A 22,954-nucleotide genomic window follows, 5' to 3' on the forward strand; every position below is an offset into this window, starting at 1 on the left:
GCATATGGTCAAATCCTGTATAAAATAAGGTAACACACAGGCTGGGCATACTTAAACTTTATACTCAAATCCCAGAGATCCACTCAGCATTCATATCAACATTCCTTTGGCCTAATGATGAAGTGGTAACATTTCTAAAATGAGTAAAAATTCTGCTGAAAGCTTCAGGAGAATACTTACGAACACAGACAGGCGCTCGACCTGACCACCTGTGGTCCTGCTGGCAAATACGCACTGAGGTCCCAATGAGGCGAAATCCCAGGTTGCACTGGTATACTACTGTGTCTCTGTAGCTGGAGCCATCACCGCTGATGTGGCCATTGGTGATGGGATCAGGTGAATCACAGTGACCAGCTACGATGTAGCAAAGCACAGTTGTTATAATTTTGAACATAAATAAGTATCCTAGTGATCTCTCTTCCTGCCTGTAACATGTTCCACGTTGACAAAACAAAAAAGTATACTTCACCAGTCATGTCACCTTTTCTCTGAAAATAATATTAGTTAAAAAAATAAAATATTTGCATTAAACTAAAAATGTAAAAGGTTATTCAATTAAAAAATTCAATTTTTTTTTTTACAGTGGTGTTGGCTTAAACAAACAGGTAGAAAGAAGACAGAGATGAGTTCAAATAATTCCTTTAAACCCTAAATATTATCCCTTGCATTTACCTTTTTGAATGCTCTTCTATTAGTGTATGTGAATATTCAGATTGTGCCTGAAATGTCACTTGCCACTATTTGTAAGCATTACATCAATTTCTTTTAACAAAACTACTATCTGTCTACTTATCTACTTATAGTAGATAATATAGTCAACTATAATAATGTATAGAATTCCACATTAATGCCAGATAGAATAATGTAGTGAACTAATATTTATTATTCAGGAAGCAACTTTTGAACTCCTTCAATGCACCATTGGATCCTAAATATGCCTTTAAAATGCTGAATCCTGCACATATAGAATTCTCTTACCTAGACATTTAATCTCCACTCCACTCCACAGGCCATTGGCCAGACACTCCCGCATGTGGGAGCCGACTAGCGTGTAGCCTGTATTGCACATGAAGATGGCTGTGGCACCAAAGGTCGTCAGTGTACCCATCTTCTTACCATTAGGAGGCGAAGGCAATTCCCCACAGGAGATAACTACAAATGACAAAGGCAAGCTGGAACAATTCAAAGCCAGGAAATGACTAAAAAGGTGTAAGGTAATGAGAGCTACCCGTAAGTGTTATTCATGCTTATCACGACTTCTGCATAAATGGAAAGGGAGGGGGGAAATCTTATAAGCTTCATGGTTAATGCATTTTTTTTTATTTATTGGAAGAGAAATGTCAACCAAGATTTCTACAACTTGATTAATAGAATTAGCACAAAAACATATTAGCAGATCCAGTAAATACTAAAAAGTAGAATGCTTTCATAACATTCAGCATCAGACAAGAGCCCATTATTTATAGTCTGTTCTCATTTAAAGCTTCCATTCATCTGAACTTTATCTGAACTCTTCAGTTGTAACAGCACTCTGTAGCACACCACAGCAATATTCATTTAAATTCAACACAACCCTTCTACAGTCCACACACATTTTAATATTGCTTAAAAGATATAATCTTGCATGTATCCATTAGTAGCAATAGGAAGTTGTTTATCTTGAAGCCTGCAACCGTGGACCAGTGGGATGCATGGGTCTCCCAAATAAACAAGGCTTTCTCTTTGCGTTCTTTAATTAGCTATAGCACGTTCTGTTGAAGATGAAATCACTGGTGTGCTGTCTGCTTATCTTGTTTAAGAGGTTTAAACGGATATGTATGGAAATGTAAACATACATGTAGAAGAAGAACAAATTACTGCAAGGAACAACAAAGTGCTGTAATAAGGTGTTGAGACATGACAAGCTTTCAAGGCCAGCAACCTGGAATAGATTCATTCGGAAGTGAGACCAAAAGGTCAAAGCATGTGATTTGCATACTTTTCATACAGCAAACCATTCAGTGAGTCATTGTGTCCTGTGGATAGGGACACTGTCATCCTGGAAGAAATGACTTCCATTAGTATAGAAGTGTGTCATCTTACTATAGTAGGTGATTAGTTGGAATAACTAGATTTGCATGGACTTCCTGCTCTCAGGGGAGACGTGTTCCCAAACCAAACAGTAGCTAGAGCAGTTCTGCTGCTGTTGTCCTATGATGGCTCATGTCCAGTGATGTAGGGTTAAGAACAAATTACCCAACAACAGAAGGACTACAGTCATTAATTGCAAAATGTACAATCTGTAAATACAAACTGTAGTGTGTGAAAGAGTAATTCGGTGTATGCTTACTTTTGCAAGTCGACTTCCCCTCCAGTCCTTCCCAGGTTGCATTTGCTAAGCACTTGATAGTTCTTTGGCCCTCCAGGTAGTAGCCAGGAACGCAGCTCAACATTATCTGAGAGCCGAGCTCATTCAGCGTGCCCGAGATTAGGCGCCATACCATGTTTTCTAAAAGCATACTCTCGATGTTGGGACACTGAATTGCTGCAGGATAAAGCCAAGAAAGCATTAATGGAAAAGCTTACGACTGGGAAATTGTGTATTGCAAAAGGCATGTCTGTGAAAGATATGTTACATATTTGAACTTCATTCTCAGAAGGCTGACATATCATCTGTTTCTCTGTCAAGAATACTTTCAAATACAATTTCCTTGGTAAATTGGTATTTATTTGTTAATAAAAGACTGGTGTAAGACTGAGTTACTCTTTCTTGTAACTTAAACTGAGTGGTGTTTCTAATTTGATGCACTAAGAGACCTTGCAGTTAAAGAACACATCTTTTTAGACACAACGGGAACATGATGGTTTCAAAGGTACCTTTCATACTTTTAAAGACTCTTTGACTTATCCAAACTGGGACCATTAAAAAAAAATCTCACTTTACATAAATAATAATGCAATTACCAAAAAAAAAAAAGAGAGAATTCTCATGTTGCCTCGTTTCAAATAAGCGTCACTTTTAATGGCAGTTGACCTGCTACTGCAACATGTGCATCCATTATCAGGTTCCAGGCATATATCAGCTACAGAGACCATTACTAATTCCAGTCAGAATGAGGGAAAAGTAGGATAGGGACATGCCCCATCATAGCTATTTCCTGGTTTTAGTACCAAATGAGGAAAAATCAAGTCATTATCAGTCATTTTAGCCAATTACCTGCCCTGCACCATTCTAAGATGGAGAGGATGGAGTTGAGAGAGGCTGCTCGATTAAGTGGTGGAAATTTGAACATGCTGTTGGCATAGAGATTAAAAAAGAGGAGGAAGAGACTCACGTAAGCAGCGAGGAGGACGAGCCACATTGCTCCAGGTACCATCCTCTAGGCAAACAGCAGATAGTAGGGTGGTATTCTCAGCCCAAAAGCCTTCGTCGCACTCATACCTCACAGTGCTACCCACAGTGTACTGTAGCCCATGGAAGGAGCCGTTGCCTGGGCTTTCTGGGACTCCGCATGATATTGCTGTCAATCGAAACACAGCACATTGTACAATGTAGTAGAGGACAGCTGCCAAACATAAGACCATCGTTGACTATATCAACCTTCAAGACATATAGCAAAATCATTACAGTCTATAAGAACAAGTTATTTGGACTTATTTTAGGGACCAATGGTGTAATAACAACAATTCTTGAGTATCTATCTGTCCATCCTTCCTCCTACCCATCCCACCCCTGGTGTGCACATGTGAGAAACACAAAGTTCAAAACATTAGTCCAAATTACATCTGCTGTATGCATAATGAAACTTAATTAGATGGTGTGGTCAGATCTGAGAAAAAAAATTGAACATGCAAACAGATGTTTCCTTTGCTTAGGGAAAAAGTAATGGCACCAATTAAAAGTGATACTGTGGTAGACCTGATCCTGTAAAGGCCATAAAACAAACAAACAAACAAACAAATAAATAAATAAATAAAAAGTGTCAAGTCCTTGCCTTGGCCTCATTGACATTTGCACTGACTGCAATGAATTGTTCTTGCTGTTTAAAGAAATGATTGGCTTTAATTAGCTCACGTTCTGGCTCTGTGCACTTGCTCACAATAAGGGAAGAATATCAATGTTATAACCTCCAATCCTTAGAAAGATGTCATGTACCTTTCCATAACTACCCGTAATGGCTGTCCCTGCTTGAAACATTAGGTTAGTTTGCCTCCTGACCTTTGCTCTCACTCTCTCTCTCTGTTATAGAGTCCAAAATTCTGAGATCACATTGAAAAATAATATGCAAGACTTTGCACTATTTCTAGGTCATTATTTAAATATAAATTAAATTTACACACATGCTGTTAGCCAGTGTGTAGACCAATTGCTACAAAAGATATTTTGTCCAAAACATGCTGAACATGATTTTCTGTTGATTGATGATGTATCCATCTACAAACACTTAAATTATAACCGCATTGAGATAGAACTAGATAATGGGAGGACCACTTACATTATAATTCGTTGTAGGCAGACAGATGTGAGGGTGCGTGCCTATCTCTGTGTTGTGTATGCGATTGCACATGCATTTCCACATAAGCTACACTTCTTCTCTGTAATATCTAAACAGGTAATTACCAAACATAAACTCCCCCCAAGCATGCACTCAACAATCACATGAAATAATTAGCCCTGCATAAATTTCACCCATCTCCAACTTTCATGCAAATATATAACCTATTTCAGCTAGCTTGTCCTTTCCATAATGACTACATAGAGAGGCTTGGAGAAGGACTGTTTCTGCATCAGTGGCTCGAGGAAAAGTGACTATGTGGGCAAGAAACCAAGACGGTGGATCGGGGTAGAGGACTGTGTATGTGTGGGTAAACTCATAAACTCTAATAGATAAGCATGAACAATGAAATTACGACTGTGACACGGATCACATTTCTGTCTCAATCTCGACATCATAGCCAACACTTGGATGAAGGACACTCATGATCTCAGTGAGTGTTCTCTTACTAAATTATATAATGAGACGGCATAAGAGATACTGGCGTATACAATAGGGCATTGTGGCTGAGTAAAGAAACAGCATAACAAAGGAACTGGAGGGTGTATATTCATATTTAACTGCCTGTAGACAAGGTTACGATAGACAAGCCCAGTCTATGGATTCAGAAATGGTCAGATTGGGGTCTGACATACATGCATGCGCGCGCACACACACACTCCTCCTTTCATTGGGATAACTTATCAAATTGCCTTGTTTTCCAGTTCCAATTCCAGGGGTCTATATATATATACACACACACACAATAGTACAGGCTGAAACCAACTACAGATGAATCATTATATATTAAAAATAGGACAGATGGTCATCATAGGGCAAAGCCATAAGAAAAGACAGGGAAATACCTTGACAAAGTGGTGGTGGGGCATCCCATTGATAAAGTCCATTTAGATGGAGTCGACATGTGGCATTGTCCTGACCAACAAGCCTGTAGCCTGCATTACAATAATACTGAATTCGACTGCCAGGCCGCTCTTTTGTCCTGTTGGTGATCCCGCCATTCTTGGGTGGTGCACTCATGCTGCAATATGCCGCTATGTTTATTTAAAAAAAACAAACAAAAAAACATAGTACTGCATGTTACAATGTGCATCATTGCAGGTTAAAAATGCAGAGGTAATATTCAAGTAATTGTAGAGACTCAAATAATACTAAAGAGAAGGAGTCCGTTGCTTAATATTCTAAAAATGCAACACATACCAAAAGTACAAACAGAAACAAAACCCATAAACATCCCAAAAAGTTTTAAGCTTATTTATAAATCATCTTAAATAATATCTTTCTTTAACTGCTGCCTTTCTAAGTATTTATGATTAGAATGAGAAGTCCGGGAGTTTAACAGACTACAACTGAATGAAGTTTTCATGTCATTAATCTTCAGGATTCATGCTTATGAACGGACTCATCTTGGTGTGAAATTATAGGCCCTGGGAAACCTGGACCTAATTTCCTCAGACAACTGAAATCAAATGCAACATCACTAACTGAGATGATGGCGTTTACAAAATCTTGGCAGAGAGCAACTAGACTTCGTACATACAAAAAAAAAAAAAAACAACCCATGCAGCATGGCCTTCTAATTTACTTTGATAAAAAACCCAATGGAGTGTTTAAAATGGAAGGAAAATCCCCCACAGAAAGAGCTGAGCCTCTGCTCCCACCAGAGTTTTGTAAAGATAAAATGAGATAGACATGCATTACAGCCTGCTGTTCAATGCTTGCTCATTGTTCAAAGTGTAGCCGGTAGCTGTTTGGAGGCCTTCCCATATTATAATTTATTGGGGCTGCTGAACCTCTATGCAAAAGTAACTGCTTCCTGCAGTGAAATGATTGTTGTTGCCCACCTCTCATTCCACAAAACAAAATATTGCTTTATATTTCAAAAGTAAAAAAAAAAAAAAAAAAAAATGAGAGAATGTTTGTATGTGTATGAAAAAGGAAAATGGAATTAATCACTTCCACCAGCCACTGCACATTATATATCAAGTTTGACCATTGGTCAGAATGTCAGTTTGAGGCATGAGGCACGGAAACTATTCAGCGAAAATCATTACAGCATCTTTGACCTCTATTATGTCAGACTTAATCAGCGGCACCCTGAAGGTACAAAACATCTGTTCCTATTTTAATGAGTGCTACCTAATAAAAAGCTGACTTTCTTGCCTTTTCTGATCCAAAACTGCATCAGTTGGTGCAACAGTACTGGAGGACTTGGTAAGTAATCCAACCAGACACTAAATGTTATCTTTAGGTAGCACTGACCACAATAAACAGGACAAAAAATATTGATGACACACAAACCTGTGTAGCGTATTTTGAACCCCCTCTTGTTGGTGGCATGATCAGTTGACCACCTTAAGTAAAGCTGGTTGGTTTTGCTTGTGAAGTTCAGTTGTGTCGAGTGGTTTCCGCTAAGTGCCACCAACAACGGGCTTTGTCCAGATGGTCCTGGGAAACAAAACAAGACAGCGGCAACAAAATAAAACTAAGAGATACGAGTTTATCTGTAATGCAATTACATACCTACAAAAATCTAACTGCACTGTAGTTTTATACACTACATAAACTCAATACACTACACTTCCATCGTATAGTTTAACTAAGAGTATAAAATAATATTAATTTTTATAGCATATTATGTAACAATATATAACCAAGTATTTTATTTGTTATGCCACAAGAATTAGGCAATAATTAAACTTATAAATTCATTGGGCAATTTTATCTGTTAATAGTTCCAGTTATTGTTGAAATAAATTAATTTAAGATTTTTTATATTTTTTTTAAGTGTTTTGAATATCACAATGCTTTTGCAAAGTATTCCAGCCCAGGAAAACAGAACAGATGAGTTTCCCAGTTTCTTGGTAAAATGACATGCTGTTTTTTTTTTTTATTTGTTTGTTGAGACATGTTCAACAACATTAAATCTAACTATGAACCGTTAAAACACTCAGTGCGTCATTTCATTAATAAATTAAACATTGCATTAGTAGTCAGATCACTGTGAAAGTGAAACAGCACACCCTAGACCATGCTGTTATGCGAAAATAACGCTCTTCGGGTGGTAGCAGAATTCTACTTCCAGCATCACATCCCACTGGTATGCATTATTTTCATATAACCACACAGTCTGTCTTGTGTTATTCCTTTTATGAGGTAATGTAATATGCCTTTACCATCAAAGATTTCCAGCTCATCAAACTGCTTTTCACTCTGAAACAACTCGACATAAATGGAAATGGTATAGGAGGGCAACACTTTGATGATCCAGGAGCAGGTCTGGGAATTGGGGTAATTTTTTGGGAAGCCGGGACTCAGGATTACTCCAGAGGACTTGGAATGCTCCTCATTTGCAGGACATTGAGCTGTTGGGACATAGTCAAGTCAAGTAAATTAGCTTTTATTGTCATTTCAATCATATATAGCAGACGCAGTACAGTATGTTTTTCCAAGGCCATGGTGTTACAAAGAACAAAGACAGAGCTACATGGAACAACACAGAGCTAAGGAATTGAAATAAGTTAGTCCGAGCCACATAAAGCTCATCTGTCAAACTAGTGCAAAGACAAAAGGCACAAAACACTACATTACACAAAAGTAGCACCAACCAGAGTACATACTGTATATTCGACAGTACAAAGAATAATATTTGTGATTTCATGAATACTGTTTAATCTGTGTAATATTTAAAGGTTTATTATTAATAATAGCAGTACTCCTACAGGACTGAATGTAAACAGATCGCAATTACACTTATTAAACAGATGCTTTTAGAATCGAACATTTCACTATCACAGTTCATCTTCTTTTCCATCCCATGCTAGATCTTATACCAGTCTACTTCAATCCAGATCAATCCTTTTATCAGTCTCCTTCCCTGTCCCATGTATTATATCTTCCTTCCGTGAATACTGAGAGTGAAGCTTCTTATAAGCAGCCTCACCATTTGACAATAAAGCACTCAGGAACTTTGACCTTTTTTTTGCCATCTTCCTGTTTTTTTCCCCCCAGCAGTGCTGTGTATAATGTAATCAACTCAGCAGGGAGTTTTTTTAGATGCGTTTTTAAGCCTGACTGTTCAAGTTGTTTCCATTTACCTTCACACACTGGAGGAGGGCCTTCAAACTGCAGGTGGGAGTTAAGCTTGCAGGTGAGCTCATCGTTGCCAACCAGGGTGAACCCAGGTAAACACCGATATCTTACAATGTCACCTGTAATGTTACAGTATTATTCGTTTGACATTCTACTGGTTATCAAATGCAAAAAAACAAGATCATCAATAATATCATCAAGCTGGATCGTTAAAGCATCTTTCACCTTCTGTAGCTGAATCCACTGAAATAAGTTTTTTTGTACAATATAGAATTTTGTCAAACATATAATTTCTTTTTTGTCAATAAATAACTTATAGCTGCATATATATTAACCATAAACATAACCATTTAAAGGACCAGCACATTTTTAAAGTGTACAGCATATTGTACTGTATGTAAACAGGATATTTAGATGAAATTAATGCAGTTTAAGCTCAGGTTGGTTCACCCGTTGGTGCAAGAAAGCTAGATTCGTTAGGTTTAAACATTACAGTTTGATTTTGGTAACTCAGTGTGGTGAAGATGCCATCTGTTGTGTTACAAGGCACTTTTATCCACAGACACGTGCCACATATTTAATAGTATCCTGTCAGGATCTTCCCTGAAAAGATTTCATATTTCTTTATCTGGACTCTTCGATTTCTTTGAAAACAGTACAATCAGCTAAATATAGTTTACATTGTGTAGTGACTGTCACATACCTATTTCATAGTCTCCATCTTCATACAGTATTTCTGCCTCATCCACAGCAGGGGGAGGGGAGCATTTCTTCAGAGGATAAGCTGAGAAGAAAGGAAATATTTTGGAGAGCTTTGCTCATTTTTTTTAGAACTTTATTTCAAGCTGCTTCCGTAACAAAATCTGTCAGGATATTATACAATAACAGTATGTGAAATTGTTCTATATATTGTATACTGAAGCAGGAGAGCTTCAGATCACCAAACATACACATGTAAGAGAAAGAAAATACACAATAGGCTTTTTAGCTGTTACTACAGAAACCATAAAGTATATTAATATTAACGTGTTGTTTAATTTCAGCTGCAACTAATGTTGTAGAACAACACTGCTGTCATTGGACATTTATAGGCAACATTTTTGCTTCTGTTTTGAGAAGGTGGCAGTGCTGTGGTGTGCGTATATACAGTATTCCTTACCTTGATGTTGAAAGAAAGCAAGCCAACTTTTTTCTTATCGCTTAAACATTCTGACACAAACAGCAAACATAAGCGCAAAAGAGGTGTCTTTTTCTGACAAGTCTGATCCTAAAAAATGCTGATGTCATCAGAACCAGTGGCTGCATTATTGAATATCGGATAACAAGATGAATCTTGTGTTTTAGCCATTTCCCCTACAGACTGTGCGAGATATGTATTGGTTCAGTAGCAACATATTTTTTCATTTAGAAGAGAAACTAACCGTGGAAATTGAGGACAAAGAATCCGCTCGTGGAGAAGTCACTGTGAAACTTGATAAGAACCTGATTGAAAGAACTGTATGCTGATTCCAGGGCTGTATTGCCACTGAAGATTCCAAGCTGTGGGTTGCTTTGTTCTGGTCCATCCCTGCAAGAAAGCGAGTGCACATTGAAAATGCATTACTCCCAATTCTTGCATTAAATAGTTTAATAATGCCTTGCTTTTTTTTTCCCTGAGTAGTTGGAGAAAATTGATTTGCTTTCAAATCTATGGCTGGATTTTGTGCTGACTTTCATGTGAAGCCATTTCATTACAGGCCATGTTGAATGAAAACCAGGAAAAATGATGACTTAACAGAGTAGCCCACTCTTTTAATGGCTTTTGAAGATTAATGGCCTACGTAACTAAGAAAGGGCTCAGATAGGCAGCACTTTCTTCAATGCTACACATCTTTTTGATCCACTTAAATGGAGGTGTCAGAGAGAAACGAAATAAAAATGGCTTGTATGATATAACTATAATGTTAAATCTAGTAATGAACAGATCTCCAGATTCCAGACAAACCATGCGTAAGGATAGTAATGTTTTATCATGGGATAAAGGTGATCAGTCAGTAGAACTACTATGATGTTTCCCTGTAAAGGGACTCAAACTATTCCAGCAAAATGCCCTCATGGCAAAACAGGTTTTTATTTTTCCCCCCTCCCAGTTAATTTCTCACCAGTCTGTATATACGTATAAACAATGATAAATCTTGAAGATTTTTACAAAAAAAAAATATATGCTATTGATTTGAAAACTTTTATAAATGTATTCTTGCATGTTTAACATCATACACATACAGCTTCGTTTAGTTGATTATATACTACTAATAAATAATATTCTTAGAGCAATAACTGTTAAACAATAATGTTCATTGCTCAATCATTTTTGTGTGTCCATTTCAAACAACAACCACAACAAAAATGTCAGAAACCTGCTACATGGTTTTCTGGTATATATGCTTTCATTTACATTTTTACAGCATTTAGACATCCTGAACCAGAGTGACTTACCTTTTATTTCAAATTATACACTGAGCAATTGAGGGTTTAGGGCATTGTTCAGGGGCCAGGCAGTTTGGTGGACCTGGGATTCCAACTCATGACCTTCTGATCAATCATCCATTGCCCTAATTTAATATTCCTAACCCTAACCACTAGGCTAACATCCCCTTTTATTAAGATGCCACAAATTATTATTTGCATCATTTTATTGAAACCATTATAATATCCCTATTTCCTGTTAATATGACAAGATTGACTGACACTTGTCATCTTGTGCCACGTGTCATGTGAAAACTCCAAGATTTTCAATTTTTCAACTCGACTTTGTCATTTGGTTGCTGCAGTCCTAGATCTCACAGTGATTTTACTTAACAAATTTCCTCATTTTTCCCAAAAAGGAATTCTTGGCTACACCACTGTTTTGTGGTCAGAAATCTTTAGAAGACTCTGCGTTTCATAATTGAGAAACACAGTTCTTTTTTTGGTGTGATCAGGGATGAGAACTTACCACACTGCAATGTAGTCGGTTACAGGCTCAGTCTGGAGCAGTGTAAAGTTGATGTACACTCCATGGCCATGTGGCACTGTGATGAGCCACAGGCAGTCCTGTGAATCCGGATACTCGTTGGGGTATCCGGGTGAAAAAATTGTACCGTTCAGAGCCGTCACATTGTAGCCGCAGGGTGCTGTGCACAAAAACATACACAATACATGAACAAGGACTAAGATAATTTATCTTTCCCAAGAAAGATATTCATGGCAGATGATCAGCAGTGGGGAAGTGCGACATCATCATACTAATGATAGCGTCGGCAGGCAGGGAACCATGGCCTTCTGTTCAGATTTCTAGAGGATTAAAGAAAAAGAGGGGGGTTCCATAAAGTGGAAGATGGGGAGAAAGAGAAAGATGGTGCTACAGTGGTGGGAGAGGGGTGGTGGTGTCTGGTGCTCAGAGACAGACAGAAGAAAGAGAAAATGTGCAGTGGTGTTGATTGATTATGGGCCAGACGGCTTTCACACTGCACTACTCTGATTGATCATCAAGGCTGCAATTTAAAGCAGGTCCCTGTAGCCTTGGTCTCCACTGGATCAGTTTTCAAGGTGCTTAATTTAAAAGGCAGCCGGTATACCGGTATAACAAAAAGCAGCAACACTTCAGTTAAAGAGGCCTTTGGGGCTTCAGAATTGTTAGCGAAAATCTGTAAAATTATTACAACTGCAAACTTGGAGCAAATATAAACTACCATCTGCCTCTTAATCATTAAACAAGAAAGATCAAGCAGGAGCATAGATAAACATTATCAGGAGCATTGCAATGTTTGTCACTTACCTTCACAGCGTGGAAATGGATGGTTCCATTTACGGTTGGTTCCATGCTGGCATGTTAATACTGGATAACCAACCAGAACATATCCAGGATAACACTCAAAAGTAATGGACTGCCCTGCACTGAAGTCACTGTGGATTATATATCCATTATGGAACGGATATGGGTCTTGACAATTTTGTAAGTGATAGGCTGGAAGAAAAACATAGAGACATATGATACTGGAATATTGTAGTATGTTTACAGAAATTCAGCAAAATTAGGCACGCATGCCTTGTATTAAATAGTTTTCATATTCAGTTTGTTTATTATCTATTATGAATGATCATCTATTCTACACACTTCAGTGCCTTTCTGTGATATCAAAAACACATAATTGATTTCTTCCTCAGGCAAACAAACACAGGAAGCTTACAAATCAAATCAACTCTTGAACCTCCATTGGGGGAGAGAAGAATAGGGGATGTGAGAAAAGGCATGGATGCTATCTGACCTACAAGTAGGCGATGAGGACAAATGGTAGGTTATTTCTTATCATGTTTTTATCAAGTCAGAATCAGAATTACAATGTTTATATCCACGTATCGATTTGAAAAAGTTTTTTTCTGGAACAAAACAAATCTCACATGCCAGATGGATCCCATCCCTACACCTTCCACCAGACACTCAAACAAACGCTGTAGATGCCTCTTATTTTCAGAGGGGTGCTATGATGCCTATGATCCCTGTTATTCCCTAAAATGCACACCAAGCTTTTTAGAACAAAAATGCTGTGTGGGAGGGGAACTTGGTAAGATTACCTGAAACCATGGAGATTGTGTAAGTAGCTGCAGGTGGTTTAAAAACATTCACATGCAGATATTCTCCCCCCCATTTTCCCTAATTTGGTCACCTGCCAATCACCACCAGACAGTAGCCAAGCCTTTTGAAGCAAAACAGTATGATTCCGGTAAGGGGATTAATACAGCCAGGAATGAAAAGCTGTTGCTCACCTTGGTAAGTGAGCCTGAAGCCCTGGCGATTTTGCGAGTGGTCGCTGTAGAAGTGGATGACTGTCTCATGAATTGTGCTCAGGAGGGGAGCGGGAAGTTCACTGCCGCTGTACTGGCCAATCAGTGCGCTGCTGTGCTGAGGCCCATTACGCACCTCCAGGAAGTCATGGTTATCTTCAGTAGTGAAGTTCAGGAACTGGATGTGTGCTCCTGCAGGGTGTGGAAGCAAGCGGATTACGGCACTACACAAATTTCCAAATGCCTGTTCAAAAAGCATCCTGTGGTTAAAAACACTGAGTGCAGCCAGCATGCTAAACTGCTAAGAATGGGCAAAGTTCCAGTGGCTTTTAACTTACATTATCACCTGCGGGAAAATTCACACAACCTAATTTTGCTCATTAATCACCTCATTAGTAAGTGTAGGGCTTGGCAAAACAAGTGAATGTGGAATAAAATGTTAAAAATTGTTCTATTTACTATTTTTAACAAAGTGTCTTTCAAAAACACATCTTTCCTTTATAATACACCAAAATAATAACACCTAAATTTAACAGCAAAATAATTTCTTAATAATTGAGTGTCGGAAAACTTTGTGACTTGTAAACGTGTAAACATTCACCCTGTGCTTTTTGGCTAAAATAACATCCAGTAAAGAACATAACTGGTGAATAATGTGCTTTTCTTGAACGACCATTAATGTCCACATCATGCATCAGATTTGGCAAAGTTTTGATTTCAGTGACTGTGATTGTGCAATGGTTGTTGGCGTGTTTTGAGCGTTTGAAAATCCGTTGATCACCTGGGATTTTTTTTTTTTTTACACGCAACTGTCTCTAAAGATTAGAATGATGCAAAAAATTAACAAAATTCAGTGAGAAGTGATGAGGAGATGTCAGAAAAGAATATTCAAGACTAGTTGGAGCTGAAATGATGACTACGGTAAATCTAGTAAGCATTATTTACCACCATGATGTACAGAAAGGCATCTCGGAATGCATGCGTCATGTGAGGTGGATGAGCTTCAACAGCAGGAGAATCCCTTGGGTTTCCCTCTAGTTGTTTGAGCATAGTAGCATGATGTGCTACTTAAGAAACTTTGTCAGAGGGTCCACATAATCTCCCAGCTGCCTTTATTTGTCTCTTAATACCCATGGTCCCGTATCTCGGTACACTTTATCACAGATCTGCCCTCCTCTCAGGGCCAAACCTTTATATTAGTAGTGATAGACTGCTGTTCTTAGTCCCTCCGGCTCATTCTACTTCCATCTGTAGCTAGAGCATTTGAATCAGCAAAACTTCTGTCACAGCATATTTTCAGACTTCACTTTCCTTTAGTAACAGGACATTGTGTGTCTGTCTGTGGACTGCAGTTCACATTGTATGAACGGATGGCATTGTTATCATTGGGGCATTGCGATTAGTGTTTTTACCACAGTTTGCTTCATGTTTCCTGATTTATTCTTGTCTAGTTTTGTGCCTGTTTGCTGATTAACTAAACAATTGCCTGCCTAGAGTTTCCGAGAATCTTTTGCCTTTTTTTTGTTTACTACATCATTGTTAATAAAACCAGAAAGCATGCACTTGCGTATACTGTATCTGTCTGCTTAGTGACATTTAACTGTTGGAAGGATTTACAGCATTTTAATAGGATATTAATTCAGCCTGACTCTCTACATACTGCTAGTTTTAGTTTAATTGTGAATTTGTGTGTTTTCTAATTCTCCTCCATTCTAAGGGAAAAAACAGAAGAGGCATTTTCTTGTAATTATGACAATACTACTGATAAAGTTGGATTCATATTAGATATTCGCCACATGTTCAAGCCTCTAATGTAAACAGAATTTAAATAAAACCTGTGGATGTTTAATTCACAGAAGGCACACTATTGTGTACAACCATTTGCACATTATCATATGCATATAGTTTTGTTATTATTGTTATTTACATATGTTGCAGGTGACAATTTAAATACCATGTGTGTAAAACAATAAAGTAGATCTAAAAGTGTGCTATCATGATGAATATCCAATATAAAACCAACTTTACACAACCATGCTCCTGAATCGGTGACAAGGTGTTGACCGTTGATTACTTTTCCAGAACAGTATGAATTTGATTGATAATAATCTCATAATAAAAAGCAGTACATACATTTGCCCACATTGAAGACATTTTCACCTGCATAGATATAATTCTTTTGCGTCGTACCTAAAATACTTATGATTTCAGGTCAATGCAATCACTTCTCCTGAGGCTGTCCATTTATTCATGGGGTGGAAATATATTAAGCAACTGAGAAATCAGTTTAAAATGTATAACCAAAAGTCAGATGAACCAATTTGCAATTCATCAGCCGAAGTCAGTGAATTGAATTAACTTAAACTCGCTCAACCTCAAACTTGGATGTTATTGCCAGAGCTCTGTAGTGAAGCGATATGGGAAAGATCAGAAAGAAATGCAAGTGTCCAAGAGGAAAAGGTCAAATGTGATGCTGGAATTAAACAAAGTCACAACAGCCAAGACTTCAGATCTGTAAGTCTGGCTCCACTGCTGAGTGCTAATATTTACAAATGTATGAATACTAATCATTAATTCTAAGTTCAATTCTAAGTTCCAATACATAAGGAACTCCATCAGCTCCATGAACTCATGAATCTGGATCCACTCCATTCATTATCTCCAAGCCAATAACAAGTTTGATCAGCTTTCTGAGACACTATCAGTATATACCAGTCACTGGTCTATTTAAATGCTGATGGTAAAAGTTAGGGTTAAATTTAGAATTAAGTTTAGTTAACAAATTCCTTTTGGTATTTGGTTTAGATTCAAGTTAGTTTACTCACCATATCCGATGGGCAAGAGGATCCTCCAAGTACAGTCCAAGTTGCCAGGGTAGTTTCCAGGGAAGCCGGGGCTCAGAATCACATTACTCATATCGTTGAGCATGCCACCACACTTGGCTGGTTTCCATAACAACCATACAGGACAAATTATAAGCGTTTTGTGATATTTTTAATCTAAGCGCAAAAATATATACATGAGATATAACAGGCAATGCCCTGTGTGTAGTGGGGTGATTATACCGATGCACAGTGGAGGTGGGTAGTTCCAGCGTCGTACAGTGCCTGGCATACATGTGATGTGAGAATGTCCCTAAAAACACAAAAGAGTATTGTTGTTTTTTTTCACCATGCATTAACGCTGAATACATTTTTCTAAATATCTTAAAAATCTAAAAGTGAGTTGCTATCAGAATCCAAGTTGAAATGATGTAAGCACAAATTTACAGACTAATTAGTTTCTCCATGATCAGCAAGTCACTGAGTAGATAATTTAACTGGTGTGAAAGCCAGGACAGGCACTAAAAGGTTTTTTCAGAAGAATGAATTTAAGGGGTATGTGACAATTTTTATTTTATTGAGGCATTTAGCTGGTCTCCATTATTATTTTTCTGAGGGAAATAATGCTTTTAAAAAAACTCTTTTGGCTCCTGAGGGTCTGATTAGGGAAACCAGCGTGTGCATTGTTCCTTACTTGCAGCACGTATCCTGGCTCGCAGCTGAACGATACCACTTCGTTCACCATGTACCGATCCCCACTCTTAATGCCATTGGCCGGCACGACTGGCTCTGGACATGCGGTCAGGCCTACAGCTAAAAACAAAAAGAAGTAAAAGATCACTACACAGCATCACTCACTGCCAAAAAGTAACCCAAACAAAACAAGTAGCTAAATATCACCTCACAGCCTCTGCAAATACACTTCATTTGTAACAGACAGGTGTTGAGTGAAAAACGGCTAGAAAGAACAGCTAGTAAATGGACTGGCTCAAAATGGGGTCCAGGAAATTAGTGACCAGGGGGACTTGATTGATTTAAGAATGAACAGCCCTATGCTTCCTATAAATAGCCAAAATTGTATCGTTTCTAAATAATCAAATAATCTTTTGGATCTGAATAATATCTCTAATCTCCATAATATAGATATATAATATTTAAAGTCTTCAGCTTTGGAGTATCCCAACATAAGAAATATGCTTCATATTTATATGCATGCAACATCATAAGCTCGAAAAGCAAAAGATGACAGGCAGATAAGAGCTTTTAGAATACAATGATAGAAAATAGAGCATTTTGTTTGCAAATAATCTACACTGCATTTGACTATGCGCGTTCAGTTTTTTTTATCCTTCATAATGGCAACCACATTTATCTTAGTATATGAAATCAAATGACTGACACAGCGTGTCTCTTGAATAAGTGACCAAGTTGCCCCATGCCGGGAATCATAATGCGCATTACCGTCTCTAATTCAGAAATGACATTTCAGCCTGTGTTCAGATTCTCAACTGAGCCACTACTCCACTAGAGCTGATTGTTATTATTGTACTTCTATGGACCATTACACTGGCGGCGGGCCTAATTGGGCTACATGTTGATGGAGTGTGCCATAACTCTGAGATGTATTTAGAGTTCACTGATTTACTGCGATTCCATAGAAAAGAGAGAGCGGGGAAGCTCAAGGAGCCGGAAAATTCCGGCACTATTTTTTTTTTTGCAGCAACCTGATAAGCATGATGGCATGCATTAAGATAAGAGAAGTGCTTAATGCTCTTTTTAAGGGAGCATCATTTTGTGTTACATCGCTAGCACTAGCCACTGAGCAGCTTTCTAAATGGATGCAGGCAGAGAAGCAGACAAATTGGACCGTGTCATTGAGGGGACTGAGGATAGAAACAGACAAATGAGGAGATATGGGGAAGTGAATTAGGTGAGGTGGTGTATATCAGGGCTGGGCAGATGAAAAGCCATGCTCTAAACACATGGGCACGCATACACACACATCCATTTTCACAGAGAGGAACCCTGATGCTATCTGAATCCGACCGTTGGTCTGAACTGCATCCCAGAATACAAAGGGGAAAACAAAATGCTGCTTCTTTAAATTCCAACATCAGAAATGTACACTCCAAGAGGAAATTACTTTCATTACAATGCTTTCCCCAAAAACCCAGAAGAACTTAATAAAAGTAAAGCTGTAGGTGCAACACTGGACACAAGAAAAGACTCCCAATTGTTGCTGCTTCAATTCTAATAAACCCTTAACAATAATATTAGACTGTATTCTATAGTGTATTGTATAGTGTAATTTCACTATATTCAAATGGCATGGCAGAGATAAGCAGGCATATTAAAATAAAAGAGAGAAAAAAAGGGATGTTGGAATGAATGTTACAGCTGCTACAATGCAAGTTTGTTATTTGTGCTCTTTTACTCTGCAAAGTTCAGTTACAAGTACTGTATATACAAGTGTATGTACAAGTGTTTTGTAAGTGGGTATATGAATGCCAAAGTTATGTGCACGACTGATCACAATAAATAAATTGTTAATTTGCACTGAACCACTACAAGGTCAGACAGGAGAACAGGCTGCCAAACACAACACGTTCTTTACTCACTTTTGTACTCCAGGTGAAATCCAGCAGCGACGACGCTGATATCAGTATGAAAGTGTAAGTAGAGCTGGTTAGATGTGCTGTTTAACAAGGCCGGTGCTGTTGTACCTGAGACAAATAATAAAAGGCGGTCAACAGAGAAACCAAATTTAAAAACACTTCAAATGCATCAGGACTGGCAACAACATTTTCTTTTGTTCAGCCCAAGGATGATTGAATTAGGGTGGAAAAAAAAAGAAAAGAAAAAGGAAAAAAAAAGGGGGGGTGTTGCTTTTTATGACCACATGAAGTGAAACTATGTTTTGAGGTCATTCAGAAAAGTTGGATAAAAAGAATGAAAAATATTTTGACAGACATTAGTAGTTGAGGTTTGTTACTGGCCTTCCATTGCCTTGAAATAACTTTTATTTTGTGTTTAAAGGGGAGATTTTACTGCTTTTAATAACAAGATACAGCCATTCTGTATATTCTGCACGATGTAAATTAGTTCATTGTTATTTAACCGACCCCCAGAGATTATTTTGAAATACAGTGAATTATATTGAACAGAAGTAACTGTAATTAGAATTGTGAGGTTATTATTGCAAGTCTTTTGTGTGCTTCTGACATTTTGGAGCACACACATGGCACTCATTCTGAAATTCATTAGATGATCTGGTAACATTTTTCAGACAGAATTCAGGCCTGCTTCAGAGAAACGAGTAATTATGAGCATTTCCCCAAGCTATGTACTGTAAGCATTGTAAACACTGAAATTGGTCTGAATTGGTCCATATTTATAGTTTCTTAAGCATGTGTAATGAGGACCACAGACCTCAGATACATGTATTGAACAGAGTGAAATCTACATTTTATTAATTCAAAATGTGTGATAACATTACAAGCCTACAACTTGCACACCATGTTTTCATGACCTTTATTTAAGCATTTGGTCTTCATTAATCTGTCTGCACAAGTAACTGTTGGAGCATAATATAAAGTAAATAATAGCGTGTGCTGAATCAAGTACTATGTTACAAGCTGCCAAATAATGAGGATGGAAGCTGTATTGTTAAATGCAATTTGCAGTGATTAATCTGATTATTACAATTAGGAATATTCATGCAGCAATATACTAGACTCTAAATACATTTTTAATTCAATTCTTTATTTATAAATCATCATATTAGTCTTTATTAGTCCTTTTCATTTTTTGTCTCTTAGTTTTATGTTATTCTGTGTTATATCTTGTATAATTCCACACAATTCTACTATCTGGCACCCTCTGAAACATGAACTATCAATAAATTCAGGTAAAGTGTATAAACTTTATAGGAAGCATAAAAATGTACTTGTTTGTAACCCATCCCTGAAAATGAATATCTCTTACTCATTCACTATATCATCATCAGCCACAGTAAAATCTGTGAAATATTTAGCGATCCCTGGCCGAATAATGGCTAAACGGTGCCTTTTCTTTTGTCCAGATCACAACCTGTAAAGGCCTTAGTCATGCTATTCTAGCCAATAGTAGGCAGGTATTAGTCCTAATGCATTACACTGATGACTGAAGCTGGAAAAATGCTTTTTTGCGCTTGAATGACCTGACTAATAATTTCTAGATGAGGTCTGACAGGCCCAATAGAGCCCCATCCAGTGTCTATCTATTCAGCACATCTTCATTTTCATGAGCGAGACAGCAATCTACTGCATTCTTATACCTGTCAGATGAGACTATGATGGGCCTAAATAGATTTTGCTGGATTGAATATGGTGCATTTAGGGCACTGCATTACTTTGGCTGCCAGCAGCAATTGTTACGACAGAGAAACTTCTCACAGGAAATCTCTCTGTTAGTGATACACAGATTTAGTTTGGGTTCCATCCATGTGATTGGTGGGGAGCATTCATCCTATCTGCATTAAATATTTCAATGTAAGATGCATTAATATGCGATATATTACTACTTGCATGCCAACTAACAGTCACTAATCCTTTTCACATACAGGAAATAATGAAGCCTATACATTAAATGCCACCAACTAAGTCATAGTCACAGCATAGCTTAACCCCAACTATTTATATAACTTTGGACAAATTCATATTAATGGCACTGACTACAGAAATGTTTGCGTGAAAACATGTATAATTGTAAGAACAAGTTAAGAAAGCAAGGCATTATAAATCCAGAAATAAAGACAAATAAGACCGGTCATTTAATTAAGATGAAACACCACATACTGTAACAGGCGCTCAGATGGATTGTAATTCAGTTCAGTGTTCTATGACAGCTCCTTTTGATTGCCGCACTACACTTCATTCGTATTTCTCAAGCTGCAATGTGCTGTATACTTCCTAGTGAGCTATATGCTAGCAACAAGCTAGCCATCTAGCATCAGTGATCATGAGTTTATGATATATTGTCTTTCTCAAACCAGCCAGCTATATGGTCAGTGTTATAGATTTAACCAACTTGTGTGCCTATGTTGATGGATTGAAAGTAGATGCTACTATACCCATGTTTAAAGTACTGAAGTAATAATAATTTACTGTCGATTTATTAATCGAGAGCTCTGAGTATGAAGTCCAAGATAAGCAGAGGCTTTTACTTTTTTGTTTTTTCCTAGTTGGAGATCAGACATTCCATATTAAAGGAATGTGGCCTAATAGTAATTTTAATTAACAGAGTAAACAAGATTTAATCGGTTATTCAAATACGACTCAGCTGGCTATTCGTGTTTACTCTTCATTAATTCTTGATGCAGTAATGATTAATGCATGTATAAATTCACCATTATGAAAGCATTAGTTAAATATTCATATACCGCTTATATAAATGATTACATGTACCTTTCTGTAAGATACATATTAATGTGTCATGCGGTACATGTTTCCCAATAGAATCGTGCAGCGGATGCTGACGTTTTTGTTTGACTAGATTGCTGATTCAAAACAAGAATCTTTGCTTAGGTGTTTTCAGATTCATTAGGGACTTGGGGCCATTTTCACATTTTATAAGTCTCTCTGGATCATTTGCCAAATGACTAATGACAAACTGGAAATGTAATGTAAATGCTATGAGCTGTCGATGTTTAAGTCGTCATGCTACTTCCCACATCTAAGTCCATTAAATAGTATTCACACGTATAAAGCGCACAATGTATTGCCATTGTTTACCATGATGATTTTGGGAGAATCATTTGGGATGGCTGGAAAATTGTTCAACACTGAATCGGCACGGTGCGTCGAGTTTTGGCAGCTAAATGTAGTCTACATCTCTGTATAAAGGTCCATGATGAAGAACACACTGTATGTGTAATGGATTGTAGTAATATTATGCATTCTGTGGGATTTCGAGTAAAGTATATGGGGACGTTGTAATTCATCGCTAGCTCATTTTTCAGCAAAATTGGAAGGATCCCTCCAAACTGCCTTCATGGTGAAGAATTACAGCCTTATATTATGGATTTTGTGGAATGCGCCTTTAATATAGACTCTAGCTTTAATGGGAAAAATGCAGCTTGTTATACATTAATGTAATTACATGTCTCAAACTCTTTAAGTAAATATAAATTGCATGGGTCACCTAAGAGGAAAAAAATTGTATTGCTTAAAATAAAGGGGAAAAAACTACTGTAATTGAATCGGGAAGTGATGAGCAACAATTAGTCCTGCATGAGTAAAAAGGATGGGAGACAGGAACACAAAATATAACTGACATTTTAATTAACAATCTAATCCACACAGGATTTGGGACCGTCAAGAAAATAAATTCAAGACTTTTTACAAGAATGCATAAAGGTACGTAAAGGAAAAGTGTTTTTAATCTGGCCACAAGACCTCATCATAATGCCTCTAGATTCTTTGATCTGATGTATTTGCAATTGATGTAATGGCATCAGGACAGCATAATTTTCACCACTGAGCAAAAAAATGATACGTTTTCCGAGCTGCTTCAATCATACGGACGTGACGGGTGAATTTGCTGAGCACTTTCCTAAGTGGTTGGAGAGTAAGGCAGGGGGTCTCAGTGTTCAACATCTGTGCTGGGAGAAATAGGAGCAGGGCAACAGGAGCTGTGCAGGAGTCAAAGTGAGATCATGGCAGG

The 22,954-nt window shown here is 37.6% G+C and overlaps 1 protein-coding gene across 2 annotated transcripts in view; it reads right to left on the minus strand.

Moving 5' to 3' along the window:
- Positions 1-22,954, minus strand: part of csmd1a (CUB and Sushi multiple domains 1a) — a 304,313-nt gene that overhangs the window by 22,681 nt on the left and 258,678 nt on the right. For both annotated transcript variants that reach the window (XM_060871844.1, XM_060871843.1), the window contains exons 37-53: positions 18,871-18,975; positions 16,947-17,065; positions 16,496-16,565; positions 16,256-16,372; positions 13,413-13,622; positions 12,424-12,612; positions 11,602-11,779; positions 10,049-10,194; positions 9,331-9,411; positions 8,633-8,746; positions 7,712-7,900; positions 6,837-6,983; positions 5,381-5,569; positions 3,315-3,500; positions 2,330-2,524; positions 979-1,152; positions 181-354 (exon numbers count right to left, since the gene is read on the minus strand). In XM_060871844.1, the coding sequence (XP_060727827.1) occupies positions 181-354; positions 979-1,152; positions 2,330-2,524; positions 3,315-3,500; positions 5,381-5,569; positions 6,837-6,983; positions 7,712-7,900; positions 8,633-8,746; positions 9,331-9,411; positions 10,049-10,194; positions 11,602-11,779; positions 12,424-12,612; positions 13,413-13,622; positions 16,256-16,372; positions 16,496-16,565; positions 16,947-17,065; positions 18,871-18,975 (2,583 nt within the window). The remainder of the gene's footprint in view (positions 1-180; positions 355-978; positions 1,153-2,329; positions 2,525-3,314; positions 3,501-5,380; positions 5,570-6,836; positions 6,984-7,711; positions 7,901-8,632; positions 8,747-9,330; positions 9,412-10,048; positions 10,195-11,601; positions 11,780-12,423; positions 12,613-13,412; positions 13,623-16,255; positions 16,373-16,495; positions 16,566-16,946; positions 17,066-18,870; positions 18,976-22,954) is intronic.

The sequence above is a fragment of the Tachysurus vachellii genome, chromosome 6 (assembly GCF_030014155.1).
Source record: "Tachysurus vachellii isolate PV-2020 chromosome 6, HZAU_Pvac_v1, whole genome shotgun sequence".
Classification (NCBI taxonomy): domain Eukaryota; kingdom Metazoa; phylum Chordata; class Actinopteri; order Siluriformes; family Bagridae; genus Tachysurus; species Tachysurus vachellii.